Here is a 17,208-nt window from a genome sequence, read left to right on the forward strand (position 1 = left end):
AGTGACTTGCCCAAAGTCACGCAGCTGACAGGTGGCGGGGCCGGGATCAGAACCCACGACCCCTGACTCCTAAGCCCGGGCTCTTTCCCCCGAGAAGTCGGGCAAGGGAACCCCAGCCCCCGGTCCCCAGGCAGTCCCGGTGCCTTTCTGTGTCGGTAATTGCGTCGAAACAAAGGGAAAAGTCTTCTCCCTCGGCCTCTTTCAGCCACCAAGAGGAGCCCGGCACCAAGAAGGCCAAGATGGAGGAAGGCAGCGCGTTCTCCGTTTGCAACCTGGCCGAAGGCAGCGTCACCAGCGTGAGCCGAGCTCGCCGCCTCCTTTCTTCCCCGGGGGGGGGGGGGGGGGCGGGAGGGGCCCACATCATCGGCATCCTCTTCGTATGTCCAGTGCTCACTCTGTGTCGAGCACTTTCCTGAGCGCTGAGGGGAGATGATAGAGCCTCAGCAGGTTGGACGCGGTCCCTGGCCCACACGGGGGCTCGCCGTCGTCATCCCCGTTTTCCAGATGAGGGAACTGAGGCCCAGAGAAGTGAAGCGACTTGCCCGAGGGCACACGGCAGCCCAGGGGCAGAGCCGGGATCGGGACCCAGGTCCTTCTGACTCCCAGGGCCGGGCTCTAACCACTAGGCCACTCCCGGAGGCCTCGCTCGCCCAACCTCTGCCAGCCGGCCGGGTGGCACTGGGGAAATCGGCTGTGGCCCAATAATGATTTGCTGCGTGGCTCAGTGGAAAAGAGCCCGGGCTTGGGAGTCAGAGGTCGTGGGTTCTAATCCAGGCTCCGCCCCTTGCCCGCTGTGTGTGACTTTGGACAAGGCGCTTCACTTCTCTGAGCCTCAGTTCCCTCATCTGTGAAATGGGGATTAAAACTGTGAGCCCCACGGGGGACAACCTGATCGCCTTGTATCCCCCCAGTGCTTAGAACCGCGCTTTGCACATAGTAGTAATAATAATAATAATGTTGGTATTTGTTAAGCGCTTACTATGTGCAGAGCACTGTTCTAAGCGCTGGGGTAGACACAAGGGAATCAGGTTGTCCCACGTGGGGCTCACAGTCTTCATCCCCATTTTCCAGATGAGGGGACTGAGGCACAGAGAAGTGAAGTGACTTGCCCACAGTCACACAGCTGACAAGTGGCAGAGCTGGGATTCGAACCCATGACCTCTGACTCCAAAGCCCGCGCTCTTTCCACTGAGCCACGTAAGCGCTTAACAAATACCACCATTATTAATGGTGTAGTAAGTCCTTGGTGCCCAGGAATTTTGATTACGTATCCTATTAGGTGATTTTCATTACCTACTGGAAAAACTCAGGCTAATAATCCTTAGTTCTTTTTTTAGAAAACTCTCCAACCTCTTGTTTAAAAATCGTATTTAGTAATAATAATAGTGTTGGTATTTGTTAAGCACTTACTGTGTGCACAGCACTGTTCTAAGCGCTGGGGGAGATTCAGGGTAATCGGGTTGTCCCACATGAGGCTCACAGTCTTCATCCCCGTTTGACAGATGAGGGAACTGAGGCACAGAGAAGTGAAGTGACTTGGCCACAGTCACCCAGCTGACAAGCGGCGGAGCCGGGATCCGAACCCACGACCTCGGACTCCCAAGCCCGGGCTCTTTCCACTGAGCCACGAGTGGTATTTATTGAGCCACTTATTATGTGCAGAGCACTGTATTAAGCGCTCGGAAGAGGATAGGACAACAGAATTAGCAGACGTGTCCCCTGCCCATAAAGAGCTTACAGTCTAGAGGGTGTCGTTAAGCGCTTACTACGTGCCAGGCACTGTACTGAAGCAGCGTGGCTCAGTGGAAAGAGTCCGGGCTTGGGAGTCAGAGGTCATGGGTTCTAATCCCGCCTGCACCGCCGGTCAGCTGTGTGACTTTGGGCAAGTCACTTCACTTCTCTGGGCCTCAGTTCCCTCTTCTGTAAAATGGGGATTAAGACTGGGAGCCCCACATGGGTCAAGCTCCCCGGCGCTTAGAACAGCGCTTTGCACATAGTAAGCGCTTAACAAGTACCATCATTAATCAATTACTGAGCCCTGGCACAATACTAGCTGTGACTCCCAGGCCGGGGCTCTATCCGCTGCGCCGTGCTGCTTCTTTGTTTGCCTTTCTACTTAGGCCGTGAGGCCCGTGGGGGACAGGGACTGTGTCCAACCTATTTAGCTTGCATCTGCCCCAGCGCTTAGAACAGTGTTTTCCACTTAGTAAGCGCTTAACCAGTACCATGTCAGCTGGGTGACTGTGGGCAAGTCACTTAACCGCTCTGTGCCTCAGTTACCTCATCTGTAAAATGGGGATTAAGACTGTGAGCCCCATGTGGGACAGCCTGACCACCTTGTATCCTCCCAGGCGCTTAGAACAGTGCTCTGCACATAGTAAGCGCTTAACAAATACCAACGTTATTATTACCATAAAAAAACAAAGTCACGCACAATCCCTGTCCCAGAGGGGCTCCAGTCTAAGCATGAGGGAGAACAGGTATTGAATCCCCATTTTCCAGATGAGGAGACTGAGGCCCAGTGAAGTGACGTGACTCGTCCAAGTTCTCCCAGCAGACGTGTGGCAGGGCCGGGATTAGAAGCCAGGTCCTCTGACTCCCGGGCCCAGGGCTCTCACTGCTAGGCCGTGCGGCTTTTCTGCCTCCGTGTGGCCCCGCGCGTCTCTCGCGGAGCTCCCACGAGCCAGCCGGCCGGCCGCACGGAGCCCCGTGGGTTCTCCCGTTTCTCCGGGTCGGGGCAGAGGCGAGCGGTGACCCACGGTTCTGGTGTCGGGGGGTTGTTTCGCAGGTGGGCAGCGTGAACCCCGCCGAAAACTTCCGCTTCCTGGTCAGGCAGAAGAACGCCAACTTCAAGGAAGGTGAGCCCCGTTCCCCCCGCCCGCCCCTCGGCGGAGAGGCCGGCCCGGCCCAGGACCCTCGGCTCCCAACGGCGCGAGTTCTCCGTGTCCGGGGAACGGGTGGGCCGATCCCGTCCGATCGGCCCCTCCGATCCTTTTGTTGTTACAGTGGACTCTCCCAAGCACTCAGTGCAGTGTTTTGCACACAGTTAGTGCTCAATAGATATGATTGAATGAGTGAGTCCGTCCGTCAGTCAGTCGGCAGAGCACTTACTACGTGCGTGGTATTTATGGAGCATTTACTACGTGCATGCTATTTTGGGAGCATCTGCTATTTGCATGGTATTTATCGAGTGCTCGCTACGGGCATGGTATTTACGGAGCACCTACTATGAAGCGGCGTGGCCTAGTGGAAAGAATCCGGTCTTGGGAGCCAGAGGTCGTGGGTTCTAATCCCGGCTCCTTAGGGCAAGTCACTTCGCTTCTCTGTGCCTCAGTGACCTCATCCGCAAAATGGGGATTAAGACGTGGGGAGCCCCACGTAGAACAACCTCATTACCTTGTATCTACCCCAGTGCTTAGAACAGTGGTTGGCACATAGTAAGTGCTAAACAAGTACTGTTATTACGGAGAGCTTAATACGCGCATGGTATTTATGGAGCACTTACTACGTACGTGGTATTCATCGAGCACTTACTATGTGCCGAGTACCAGACTAACAGAATTAGCGGCCACGTTCCCTGCCCGTAATGAGCTTACAGTCTAGCAGGGGAGACGGACGTTAATCTGAATAAATGAGTGATTTAATATATGTAGAGATATGTGCATAATATGTTTTGGGCTTGCGGGTGGATTGTAAACTCATTGTGGGCAGGGATTATGGCTGTCTATTGCTATATTGTACTCTCCCAAGTGCTTAGTACAGTGCTCTGCCCCAAAGATCACAGATCCAAGTGAAGAGACAACGGGCAGGGAACGTGTCTACCAGCTCTGTTGCATTGCACTGTCCCAAGCGCTTAGTACAGTGCTCTGCATACAGTAAGTGCTCCATTATACCCTTGATTGATTGATTGGTTGATTAACAGAAGGGTTGGGGGGACGACTCTGCAGCTCAGAAATGGGGAATAACAATGTTGGTATTTGTTAAGCGCTTACTATGTGCCGAGCACTGTTCTAAGCGGGGAAGGGTCCCGGATCTCAGGGACCCAAGAGGGAGGGGAAAGGGATGAAGTTGGATGTCATGAAAGCTCGTGACCAGGCACCCAGAGGAAGTTCTTGTTACTGTTTGTTGTTAATGGAATCTGCTGAGCGCTTACTATGCTTACTAGGAGAAGCAGCGTGGCTCAGTAGAAAGAGCCCGGGCTTGGGAGTCAGAGGTCATGGGTTCTAATCCCGGCTCCGCCACTGTGGGCAAGTCACTTCACTTCTCTGGGCCTCATATACCTCATCTGTATAATGGGGATTAAGACTGTGAACCGCACTTGGGACAACCTCATTAACTTATATCCACCCCAGCGCTTAGAACAGTGCTTGGCACATAGAGTAAGCGCTTAAAAACTACCGTTATTATCATTATCATGTGCCAGGCACCGTATCAAGCGCCGGTGGCGATACGCACGAATCAGGTTGGACACGGTCCCTGTCCCACGTGGGGTTTCCGGTCTTCATCCCCATTTTACGGATGAGGGAGCCGAGGCCCAGAGAAGTGACGTGACTTGGCCGAGGTCACGCGGCTGACAAATGGCGGAGCGGGGATTAGAACCGTCCGGAGCGCTGGGGTAGAGACAGGTTTATCAGTGTGGACACAGTCCCTGTCCCTCGTGGGGCTCACAGTCTGAGTAGGAGAGAGTAGGATTTAACCTCCTCCGTGCAAAGACCCGTATCCATTGCAACCATATTTTAGAGAAGCAGCGTGGCTCAGTGGAAAGAGCACGGGCTTGGGAGTCAAAGGTCATGGGTTCTAATCCTGGCTCTGCCACTTGTCAGCTGTGTGACCTTGGGCAAGGCACTTGACTTCTCTGTGCCTCGGTTACCTCATCTGTAAAATGGGGAAGAAGACTGTGAGCCCCACGTGGGACAACCCAATATCCTCGTATCCCCCCCCCCAGCGCTTAGAACAGTGCTTGGCACATAGGAAGCGCTTAACAAATACCAACATTATTATTATTATTGTCCGTTAAACGCTTACTAGGGGTCAACACTGTTCTAAGCCCTGGCAGAGATGCAGGTTGATCAGGTGAGACACCGTATCTGTCCCACATGGGGCTGACACGTGGAGGCTTACAGGGAGAACGGGGATTGAATCCCCGTACTTTCCGTCCCTGTCTCACATGGGGCTCGCACTCTTATCCCCTTCTTAATAATGTTGATATTTGTTAAGCGCTTACTATGTGCCGAGCACTGTTCTAAGCGCTGGGGTAGACACAGGGGAATCTGGTTGTCCCCCGTGGGGCTCACAGTCTTAATCTCCATTTTACAGATGAGGTCACTGAGGCACAGAGAAGTGAAGTGACTCGCCCACAGTCGTACAGCTAAGTGGCAGAGCTGGGATTCGAACTCATGACCTCTGACTCCCAAGCCCGGGCTCTTTCCACTGAGCCACGCTGCTTCTCTGATGAGGTAGTTGAGGCACAGAGAAATGAAGTCACTTGCCCGGGGTCACACGGCAGACCTGTGGCAAACGCTGAACGAATACCATCCCAAAAGGATTCGGGATTCCTTCCCACAGCTGCCGAGCCCCGGCCCCAATCCCGGCCGACGGCAACGGCCGCGGACGACGAGAGGTCCGAGCAGGAAACGAGCGGAACCTCTCGCGGAGGTGCGGAGGAGCGGGTTCAGGCCATTAAAGCTCCCGGCGACCCCCTCCCGGGGCCCGGGGTTTGAATTTAACAGGAAAGAGGCAGCAGGCGAGGTGGGGGGTAGGTGGGGAGGCAGCCGGGCGGGACGTGCTTTTATTAGTGCAATTTCTAAGAAATTACAGGATTTAACGAGAAAATCGTTAAGCGTGAAAATAATGGGCCGAGACTTAAGTTGGGGAGCCGGGGAGCCTGGGATCGACTCAGCGAGCTATCGGTGAGGAAAAATCACCCTAGAGGGCGGGCGACGTTCTCTTCTCGGGAAGGCGGGCCGGCAACGCCTCCGCCCCCGCCGGCCCCGTTTCGTGAGCCGCCGGCCACGCTCCCGTGCTGTCCTCCGATATAGCGGGCGAGGAGCGGCGCGGCCCGGTGGGAGGAGCGCGGGGCTGGGAGTCGGGGGGACCTGGGTTCCGATTCCGCCTCCGGCCCGCTGCCTGACTGTAGTCAGTCAGTCGGTCGTATTTATTGAGCGCATACTGTGTGCTGCAGAGCACCGTACCTTAGCATTTGGGAGAGTACGATGTGACAGACACGTTCCCTGGTCACCGTGGGCTTACAGTCTAGAGGGAGAGACAGACATTAATATCAGTACAGATGAAGAAATTACAGACAGCACCACCAGCCGCCCTGCCTCACGAGCCCGTAACCTTGGCGTTATCCTCGACTAATCTTTCTCATTCAACCCACACATGCAATCCTTCCGGTCCCACCTTCGTCACATCGCTAAAATCCTCCCTTTCCTCTCCAGCCAGACCGCTACCGTCAATCCAGTCGCTCCTCCTCTCCCTCTTGGATGACTGCATCAGCCTCCTCGCTGAGCTCCCAGCCTCCTGCCTCTCCCCACTCCAGTCCATATCTCACTCTGCCGCCCAGGTCGTTTTTCCAAAAACCACTCCGTCCGCCTTTCCCCACTCCTCAAAGAACCCCCGGGGGTTGCCCGTCCCGCGTCTGCGATGGTTCTGCTGTGTGACCTCGGGCGGGTCACTTCACTTCTCCGTACCTTGGTTTCCTCATCTGTAAAATGAGGATTAATTCATTCATTCAGTCGTATTTATTGAGCCCTTAGACTGTGTGCAGAGCACTGTACTAAGCACCTGGAAAGCACAGTTCGGCAACAGATAGAGACAATCCCTACCCAACGACACCCTCGGGGTGGCTCAGTGGAAAGAGCCCGGGCTTCGGAGTCAGAGGTCACGGGTTCGACTCCCGGCTCCGCCACTCGTCAGCTGGGTGACTGTGGGCGGGTCACTTCACTTCTCTGGGCCTCAGTTACCTCATCTGGAAAATGGGGATTAACCGTGAGCCTCACGGGGGACGACCTGATCACCCTGTATCTCCCCCAGCGCTTAGAACGGTGCTCGGCACATAGTAAGCGCTTAACGAATACCAACATTATTATTATTATTATTAGAAGGGGAGAGGGGAGAGACAGACAACAAAACAAAACAAGTAGATAAGCATCAATAGCGTCAAAATAGAAATATAGAATGATAGATATATACGCAACAATAAAATAAGTAGAATAATAAATATGTACAGATATACACAACTGCTGTGGGGCAGGGAAGGGGGTAGAGCAGAGGGAGGGAGTCGGGGCGATGGGGAGGGGAGGAGGAGCAGAGGGAAAGGGGGGCTCAGTGTGGGCAGGCCTCCTGGAGGAGGTGAGCTCTAAGTAGGGCTTGGAAGAGGGGAAGAGAGCTAGTTTGGCGGCTGTGAGGAGGGAGGGCGTCCCAGGCCAGAAGTGGGACGTGGGCCAGCGGTCGACGGCGGGACGGGCGAGAAGGAGGCCCAGCGAGGAGGTTAGCGGCAGCAGAGGAGCGGAGTGTGCGGGCTGCGATGGAGAAGGAGAGGAGGGAGGTGAGGTAGGCGGGGGTAAGGGGATGGGGCCCGTTGTCCTCATTATTTCGGTAGTATTTGCTGAGTGCTTACTCCAAGTGCTTACTTAGTACAGCGCTGGGGTAGATACACCGCCATCAGATCGGACACAGTCCCTGTCCCACGTGGGGCTCGCGGTCTAAAGTCAGCCCCGATCTATATCAGTATAACAGACACATTCCGGGCCCACAATGGGCTTACAGTCTAGAGGAAGGGAACGTGCCTGTCAACTCTGTCCTATTGTATTCTCCCAAGCGCTTACTACAGTGCTCTGGAGAAGCAGCATAGTGAATAAATTGTGGTATCTGTTAAGGGCTTACTATGTGCAAAGCACTGTTCTAAGCGCTGGGGGATGCAAGGTGATCAGGCTGTCCCATGTGGGGCTCACAGCTTTTTAATCCCCATTTGACAGATGCGGTAACCGAGGCCCAGAGAAGTGAAGTGACTCGCCCAAGGTCACACAGCTGACTGGCGGCGGAGCCGGGATTAGAACCCGTGACCTCTGACTCCCAAGCCCGCGCTCTTTCCACTGAGCCACGCTGCTTCAATAATGTTGGTATCCGTTAAGCGCTTACTGTGTGCAGAGCACTTTTCTAAGCGCTGGGGTAGACCCAGGGCTATCAGGTTGTCCCACGTGGAGCTCGCAGTCTTCATCCCCATTTTACAGATGAGGGAACTGAGGCACAGAGAAGTGAAGTGACTTGCCCACAGTCACGCAGCTGACAAGTGGCGGAGCTGGGATTTGAACTCATGACCTCTGACTCCAAGGCCCGTGCTCTTTCCACTGAGCTACGCTGCTTTGGGAGTCAGAGGGTCTTGGGTTCTAATTCTGCTCCGCCACTTGTCCGCCGCCTGACCTTGGGTAAGTCACTTGTGTATATTTGTACGTATTTGTTATTCTATTTATTTTATTAATGATGTGTATATATCTATAATTCTATTTATTTTGGTGCTATTGATGCCTGTCTACTCGTTTTGCCGTCGGTGTCCTCCCTTCTAGACTGTGAGCCCATTGTCGGGTAGGGATTTTCTCTATCTGTTGCCGAATTGTATTTTCCAAGCGCTTAGTACAGTGCTCTGCACGCAGTAAGCACTCGATGAGTACAGTTGAATGAATGAATGAAAGTCGCTTCACGTCTCTGTGCCTCAGTTATCTCATCTGTGAAATGGGGTTGAAGACCGTGAGCCCCACGTGGGACAGGGACTGCATCCAACCCGATTGGCTTGTAATAATAATAATAATAATGTTGTTGGTATTTGTTAAGCGCTTACTACGTGCAGAGTACTGTTCTAAGCGCTGGGGGAGATACAGGGTCATGAGGTTGTCCCACGTGAGGCTCACAGTTAATCCCCATTTTACAGATGAGGGAAATGAGACACAGGTTAAGTGACCTGCCCACAGTCACACAGCTGACGAGTGGCAGGGCCGGGAGTCGAGCCCATGACCTCTGACTCCGAAGCCCAGGTTCTTTCCACTGAGCCGCGCTGCATCCACCCACCTTAGCGCTTAGTACAGTGGCTGGCACACAGTAAGCCTACAATTGTTATCATTATTAGGGGGGGAAGGAGAACAGGTATCCAATCCCCACTAGACAGAGGAAACTGAGGCCCAAGAAGAAGTAAAGGACTCGCCCAAGGTTCCCCCAGCAGGCCAGGGCCGGTGTCCCTGACTCCCAGGCCGGGCTCTTTGCGCACGGCCTCGGGTCACCGGTGCGGTCTGCCCTCCCCCAGCTGGGCCGGACCCACAGGGTGCCCTGAGGCTCGGGTTGGCTGGGCTCACCGGACGTGGCCGGTCCTCAACCGGTCAGTCGGTCCTATTTTTTGAGCGCTTCCTGTGTGCAGAGCGCTGTACTGAGCACTTGGGAGAATACAACACAATGGAACAGACAAATTCAACTTACTGGGGGCAGAGAACGTGTCTGCTTCTTGTCCTGTTGGACTCTCCCAAGCGCTTAGGACAGTGCTCGGTACGCAGCAAGCGCTCAGTAAATACGATGGAATGAATGAACGAACAGCCCACGAGGAGCTGACAGTCTAGAGCACCCACCCTCCCTCACCTAAAGAGAACGAGAGAGGGGGGCCAGGCCTGAGACCCCGCGAGAAACCCGGCGTTCCGCTTCCTATCTCCCCAGTGGGCCAGCAGCTGGCGAGCCGCATCCACCAGTTCCTGGAGGCCAAGGGGCTGCAGTACTACCTCAAAAGCCTCGACTGCATCAGAACTTTCCGCCAGGAGGCCGTCCAGGTAATGACGTCCCTCCCCCTCGATATCTTTCCGTTGGACGCCCCAGAGCGCTTAGTCCAGTGCTCTGCATACAGTCAGTGCTGGATAAATACAGTTGACTGACTGACATAATGATAATCGACTAGTGGAGAAAGTCTAAGCACCAAGCCAACCTTATTCATTTCAAATTTATCCTTTCCTGCCTTGACTCTGCCCTCTCCTCTGCCAGGCAGAACTATTTTTCTTCCCTCATCGACGCCCATGGCCGTCACCCCCTCCAATTGTTCCGGACTTTTAACTCTCTCCTCAGGCCCCCCGTTCCTCCCCCTCCCTCATCCCTCACCCACAATGATCTGGCCACCTACTTCGTTAGGAAAATTAACACTATCAGGTCTGAGCTCCCCAAAGTCACCCCTCCCCCTTCTCCTTCCCCTCCGCTCCCAATCCTCTCCCCTACTTTTCCATCCTTCCCTGCAGCATCTTCAGAGGAGATCTCCTCCTTCCTCGCAAGTGCCACCCCCTCCCCCTGTGCTTCGAACCCCATTCCCGCTCACCTTATAAAAACCATCGCCCCTTCCCTGCGCCCCTCCTTAACTTCTGTCTTTAACCACGCACTCTCCAATGGCTTCTTCCCCTCTGCCTTCAAACGTGCCCAAGGCCGCCCCCCCCCCCCCATCCTTAAAAAAACCCCTCTCTCGACCCCACCTCCCCTTCCAGTTATCGCCCTATCTCCCTACTACCCTTCCTTTCCAAGCTCCTAGAACGAGTCGTCTACACTCGCTGCCTAGAATTCCTTAACTCCCATTCTCTCCCGGAGCCCCTCCGATCTGGCTTCCGTCCCCTCCGCTCTACCGAGACTGCCCTCTCTAAGGTCACCCGTGACCTCCTTCTTGCCAAATCCGATGGCTCCTACGCTATCCTAATCCTCCTTGACCTCTCAGCTGCCTCTGACATTGATGACCATCCCCTTCTCCTCCACACCTTATCTCACGTTGGCTTCACAGACTCCGCCGTCTCCCGGTTCTCCTCTTATCTTTCTGGCCGTTCATTCTCGGTCTCCTTTGCGGGCTCCTCCTCCCTCTTCCATCCACTAACTGTAGGAGTTCCTCAAGGGTCAGTTCTTGGCCCTCTTCTGTTCTCCATCTACACTCACTCCCTTGGAGAACTCCTTCGTTCCCATGGCTTCAACTATCATCTCTACACAGATGACACCCAAATCTACATCTCCTCCCCGGTTCTCTCCCCCTCCCTTCAGGTTCGTATCTCCTCCTGCCTTCAGAACGCCTCCACCTGGATGTCGGCCCGCCACCTAAAACTCAACACGTCCGAGACTGAGCTCCTCATCTTCCTCCCAAACCCTGTCCTCTCCCTGACCTTCCCGTCACCGTGGACGGCACTACCATCCTTCCCGTCTCACGGGCCCACAACCTCAGTGTAATCCTTGACTCTGTTCTCTCATTCACCCCACATATCCAATCCATCACCAACACCTGCCAGTCCCCCCTTCACGACATCGCCAAGATCCGCCTTTTCCTCTCCATCCAAACGGCTATCGTGCTGGTACAGTCTTTCATAACATCCCAGCCGGATTATTGTGTCAGCCTCCTCTCTGATCTCCCTTCCTCCTGTCTCTCCCCACTCCAGTCTACTCTTCGTTCCGCTGCCCGGATCATCTTCCTGCAGAAACGCTCTGGGCATTTCACTTCCCTTCTTAAAAACCTCCAGTGGTTGCCTATCGACCTCCGTACAAAACAAAAACTTCTCACTCTGGGCTTCAAGGCTCTCCGTCACCTCGCCCCCTTCTACCTCACCTCCCTTCTCTCTTTCCACCGCCCACCCCGCACGCTCCGCTCCTCTGCCGTTCACCTCTCACCGTCCCCCGTCCCCGCCTGTCCCGCCGTCGATCCCCGGCCCACGTCCTCCCGCCGTCCCGGAACGCCCTCCCTCCTCACCTCCGCCAAACTACCTCTCTTCCCCCCTTCAAAGCCCTACTGAGAGCTCACCTCCTCCAAGAGGCCTTCCCAGACTGAGCTCCCCCCTTTTCCCAGCGCAGGTGAAAAGTAGTAATTATGGTATTCCTTACGCACGTACTCTGTTCCAGGCACTGTACGAAGCGCTGGGTTGGATACAAGCAAATCAGGTTAGATAGAGTCCCTGTCCTATGTGGGGCTCACAGCCTCGATCCCCATTTTACAGATGAGGGAACTGAGGCACAGAGAATTCACTCATTCATTCAGTCATATTTACTGAGCATTTAGTGTGTGCAGAGCACTGTACTAAGCGCTTAATTGAAGTGATTCGCCCAAGGTCACACAGCAGACAAGGGGCGGGACTGGGATTATAATAGTAATAATAATGATAATCATGTTGGTATTTGTTAAGCGTTTACTGTGTGCTGAGCACTGTTGTAAGCGCTGGGGTAGGTACAGGGTAATCAGGTTATCCCACGTGAGACTCACAGTCTTCATCCCTGTTTTACAGATGAGGTCACTGAGGCCCAGAGAAGTGAAGTGACTTGCCCAAAATCACCCAGCTGACAAGTGGCAGCGCCAGGATTAGAACCCATGACCTCTGACTCCTAAGCCCGGGCTCTTTCCACTGAGCCATGCCGCTTCACAACCATGACCTTCTGACTCCCGGGCCTGAGCTCTACCCAGAGAAGCAACATGGCATAGTGGCAAGGGCCTGGGCTTGGGAGTCAGAGGTCGTGGGTTCAAATTCTGCCTCTGCCAGTGATCAGCTGTGTGACTTTGGGCAAGTCACTTGACTTCTCTATGCCTCGGTTCCCTCAGATGTAAAATGGGGATTAAGTCTGTGAGCCCCATGTGGGACAACCTGATGACCCCGTATCTATCCCAGCGCTTAGAACAGTGCTCGGCACATAGTAGGAGCTTAACAAATACTATCATTATTATTATTATTACCCACAAGGCAGTGCTGCTTCTGAATGGACTTTGGCGCTTCGGCCTAGACTTTTCCATTCTGGGTAGCCCTGATGACAGATTATCTCTCAGTGGCAGAGCTGTAAACCTCATTGGCAAAGGCAAACTCTCCTGCCACGATAAGACTTTGCTTCATAGGCGAGCACTGGACTAAGTCCTGGGGTCGATAAAAAAAAACAGATTGGACCTAACCCCTGTCCTAAATGGGGCTCACAGTCTAAGGGGAAGGAAGAACCGGTATTGAATCCCTGTTCGATAGATGGGGAAACTGAGGCCCAGAGAATAATAGTAATTGATTCTATTTATTGCCATTGTTCTTGTCTGTCCGTCTCCCCGATTCGAGACGGGCAGGGACTGTCTCTATCTGTTACCGATTTGTACATTCCAAGCGCTTAATACAGTGCTCTGCACATAGTAAGCACTCAATAAATACTATTGAATGAATGAATGAATGAATCATAGTAATTGCGGTGTTTGTTAATAGTAGTGATGGTATTTGTTGAGCGCTTACTATGTGCTGTTCTATGCGCTTGGGGGGATACAAGGTGATCGGGTTGTCCCACGTGGGGCTCCCAGTCTTCATCCCCATTTTCCAGATGAGGTCACTGAGGCACAGAGGAAGTGAAGTGACTGGCCCAAGGTCACACAGCTGACAAGTGGCGCCGCCGGGATTAGAACCCATGACCTCTGTCTCCCAAGCCCGGGCCCTTTCCACAAAGCTATGCTAAGCACTTAGTATGTGCCAGGCACTGTACTAAGCACTGGGGTGGATTCAAGCAAATCAGATTGGACACAGTCCCTGTCTCACGTGGGGCTCACAGTCTCAATCCCCATTTTCCAGATGGCACCGGGGCACAGCAGACAAGTGGCAGAACTGGGATTAGAACCCATGGCTTTCTGACTCTGAGGCCTGTGTTCTCATTCATTCATTCAGTCAGTGGTATTTATTAAGCACTTACTGTGTGCAGAACACTGTACTGAGCGCTTGGGGGAGGACAGTACAGCAATAGAGAGACAATCCCCGCCCACAGCGGTCTCACAGTCCAGACCCGGGGGGAGACAGACGTCCATCCCAGTAAACAGGCATCAGTACGTCGTGCTGCTTCTACAGAGAAGTGAAGTGCCTTGCCCAGGGTCACCCAGCAGGCCGGTGGCGACGTCAGGATTAGAACTCCGATCCCACGACTCGCAGGCCCGGGCTCTTTCCGCTAGGCTGCTTCTCGGGTTTCCAGTTCACCCATGTAGAGGGAGCTTTGGTGTGGGTATCGCCAGGCTTTGGGGTTACGCCGGTTGGATTTTTCTGTTCTCTCTGTCTCTCCGACCGCTCATTTTTTCCTTTAAAGTTATCAGGAGAGCAGCACTTTAATGATTTCCTCCGGGCCCTGCGAGATCAAGTGGAAGAAAGGAAGTTAAATGACTTCTGGGAAAGCGTCACTGAAGGTAAGGTAAGGGGGCCACTGACTCTCTAGTTCCCCTTTTGAAGTGGAAACACCCCAAAAACACTTGTAGAAGAGGTGAACGCTGCGGGGGGGAGGCGGGGAGGACGGGGAGAAGGAGCCGCAGAGCCCAGTGGAAAGAACCCAGGTTTGGGAATCGAGGAAACTTCTTTTTATTGATTGATTTTTAAATGGTATTTGTTAAGTACTTACTAAGTGCCAAGCACTGTACTAAGCACACTCAGCAGCATGGCATAGTATGAAGCAGCAAGACGCAGTGGAGAGAGCACAGGCCTGAGAGTCAGAAGGTCATGGATTCTAATCCTGGCTCCGCCACTTGTCTGCTCTGGGACCTTGGGCAAGTCACTCCACTTCTCTGGGCCTGTGTTACCTCATCTGTCAAATGGGGATCACTGCTACTACTACTAATAATGTTGGTATTTGTCAAGCGCTTACTACGTGCAGAGCACTGTTCTAAGCGCTGGGATAGATAGAGGGGAATGAGGTTGTCCCACGCGAGGCTCACAGTCTTCATCCCCATTTTCCAGATGAGGGAACTGAGGCACAGAGAAGTGAAGTGACTTGCCCACAGTCACACAGCTGACAAGGATCAAGACCATGCATGAGACTCTTGTGGGACAGGGATTGTGTCCAATCCGATTTGCTTATATCCACCCCAGCGCTTAGTACAGTGCCTGGCACGTAGCCAGCCCTTAGCAAATATAATAATTATTATTTTATCCCTCATTACATCCCTGGGAGGTTGGGCAAGGTAAGTATTATTATCTTTGTTTTTTTCCTATGGTATTTGTGAAGTGCTCATTATGTGCCAGGCAGTTTACTAAGCACTGGAGGAGAGACAGGCTCATCGGGTAGGGCACGGTCCCTGCCCCACATGGGGCTCACAGTCTCAATCCCCATTTTACAGATGAGGGAACTGAGGTCCAGAGAAATTAAGTAATAATAATAACGTTGGTGTTTGCTTAGCGCATACTATGTGCCAAGCACTGTTCTAAGCACTGGGTTAGATACAAGGTAATCAGGTTGTCCCAGGTGGGGCTCCCAGTCTCCATCCCCCTTTTACAGATGAAGGAACTGAGGCACAGAGAAGAGAAATGACTGGCCCAAGGTCACACAGCAGACAAGTGGCGGAGCCGGGATTAGAACCCACCACCTCTGACTCCCAAGCCCGGGATCTTTCCACTAGGCTGGAGGGGGTTGGCGGGGGGGGGCTTGGACCTGGAATGTTGTTTTACCAGGTGATTTTCTTTTCAGACGGGATTACTCTGATCACCAAAGACGAAGCTCCGGGAAGCTCAGTCACCACTGAGGAAGCCCAAGAGGTATTTATGATTCTTCTTATTATCATGAGAAAAACAATAACGATGGGGTGTATTAAGCGCCGACTCTGCGCTAAGCGCTGGGGTGGAGAGCACATAACTAGATCGGCCACAGTCTCTGTCCCACACGGACTCACAGTCTACGAGGGCGAGAGAGGACAGACAGTCGAGGCTTGGAGAGGCGAAGTGACTCGCCCGAGGTCACGCAGCGGGCCAGCGGCCGAGCCGGGACCGGACCTGGGCTCTTGTGCTCTTTCCACTAGGCCATACCGCCTCCCCGGCATTTTAGTGACTTCTTCAATTCCTTACCCTCGGCTTTAAAGCTTGGCCCCCTCCTACCTCACCTCCCTGTTTTCCTGCTACAACCCAGCTCGCTTCACTCCTCTGATGCCAACCTCCTCACTGTCCCTCCATCTCGTCTACCTCGCCGCCCGACCTCTCGCCCACCTCCCGCCTCTGGCCCGGAACGTCCTCCCCCTTCACATCCACCGGACGATGACTCTCCCCGCCTTCAAAGCCTTACTGAACGCCCACCTCCTCCAAGAGGCCTTCCCCGACTAAGCCCTCATTTCCTCTCCTCCACTCCCTTCCGCATCACCCTCGCCCTTGGATTTGCAACCTTTATTCACCCCTCCCTTATCCCCACAGCACTTAGGTCCCTAACGGTAATACATTTATTATGTGCCAGGGACTGTACTAAACGCTGCGGTGGATGCAAGCGAATGGGGTCGGACACAGCCCCTGTCCCACCAGGGGCTCACGGTCTCAATCCCCATTTTACAGATGCGGTAACTGAGGCCCAGAGAAGTGAAGTGACTCACCCGAGGGCACACAGTTGACAAATGGCCGAGGCAGGGTTAGAAGCCGTGACCTTCTGATTCCCAGGCCCGTGCTCGATCCACTATGCCGTGTTACATCTCTGGCTCCCTCTCTAGAATCTCTAGACTCCCTGTCCTCTTCCTGACTTCCCCATCACTGTGGACGGTACGACCATCCTTCCCGTCTCTCAGGCCCGCCACCTCGGTGTCATCCTTGACTCGGCTCTCTCGTTCACCCCACACGTCCAATCCGTCACCGACACCTGCCGGTCTCACCTTTACAGTATCGCCAAGATCCCCCCTTTCCTCTCCACCCAAACGGCTACATTCCCGGTACAAGCTCTCATAATATCCCGGCTGGATTACTGTGTCAGCCTCCTCTCTGATCTCCCTTCCTCCCTTCTCCCCCTGCTCCGGTCTATTCTTCATTCTGCTGCCCGGATCATCTTCCCGCAGAAACGCTCTGGGCCTGTCACTCCCCTCCTTAAAAACCTCCAGCGGTTGCCCATCGACCTCCGCACGAAACAAAAACTTCTCACTCTGGGCTTCGAGGCTCTCCATCCCCTTGCCCCCTCCTACCTCTCCTCCCTTCTCTCTTTCCACCGCCCACCCCGCCCGCTCCGCTCCTCCGCCGCCCACCTCCTCGCCGTCCCCCGTTCTCGCCTATCCCGCCGTCGACCCCCGGGCCACGTGCTCCCGCGGTCCTAGAATGCCTTCCCTCCTCACCTCCACCAAACTAAATCTCTTCCCCTCTTCAAAGCCCTACTGAGAGCTCACCTCCTCCAGGAGGCCTTCCCAGACTGAGCTTCCCCTTTTCCCTCTGCCGTCTCTCTTCCCCCCTTCACCTCCCCTCATCTAAGCCCCCTTTCTCCCCTTTCCCTCTA

At 54.0% G+C, this 17,208-nt stretch overlaps 1 protein-coding gene across 2 annotated transcripts in view; it reads left to right on the forward strand.

The window, feature by feature from the left end:
• The window catches only part of XRCC5 (X-ray repair cross complementing 5), a 78,557-nt gene that overhangs the window by 46,531 nt on the left and 14,818 nt on the right, over positions 1-17,208 (forward strand). For both annotated transcript variants that reach the window (XM_029073001.1, XM_029073006.1), the window contains exons 15-19: positions 206-296; positions 2,789-2,858; positions 9,700-9,809; positions 14,074-14,170; positions 15,442-15,509. In XM_029073001.1, coding sequence (XP_028928834.1) covers positions 206-296; positions 2,789-2,858; positions 9,700-9,809; positions 14,074-14,170; positions 15,442-15,509 — 436 coding nt within the window. The remainder of the gene's footprint in view (positions 1-205; positions 297-2,788; positions 2,859-9,699; positions 9,810-14,073; positions 14,171-15,441; positions 15,510-17,208) is intronic.

This window comes from Ornithorhynchus anatinus, chromosome 1 (assembly GCF_004115215.2).
Source record: "Ornithorhynchus anatinus isolate Pmale09 chromosome 1, mOrnAna1.pri.v4, whole genome shotgun sequence".
In the NCBI taxonomy this organism is placed as follows: domain Eukaryota; kingdom Metazoa; phylum Chordata; class Mammalia; order Monotremata; family Ornithorhynchidae; genus Ornithorhynchus; species Ornithorhynchus anatinus.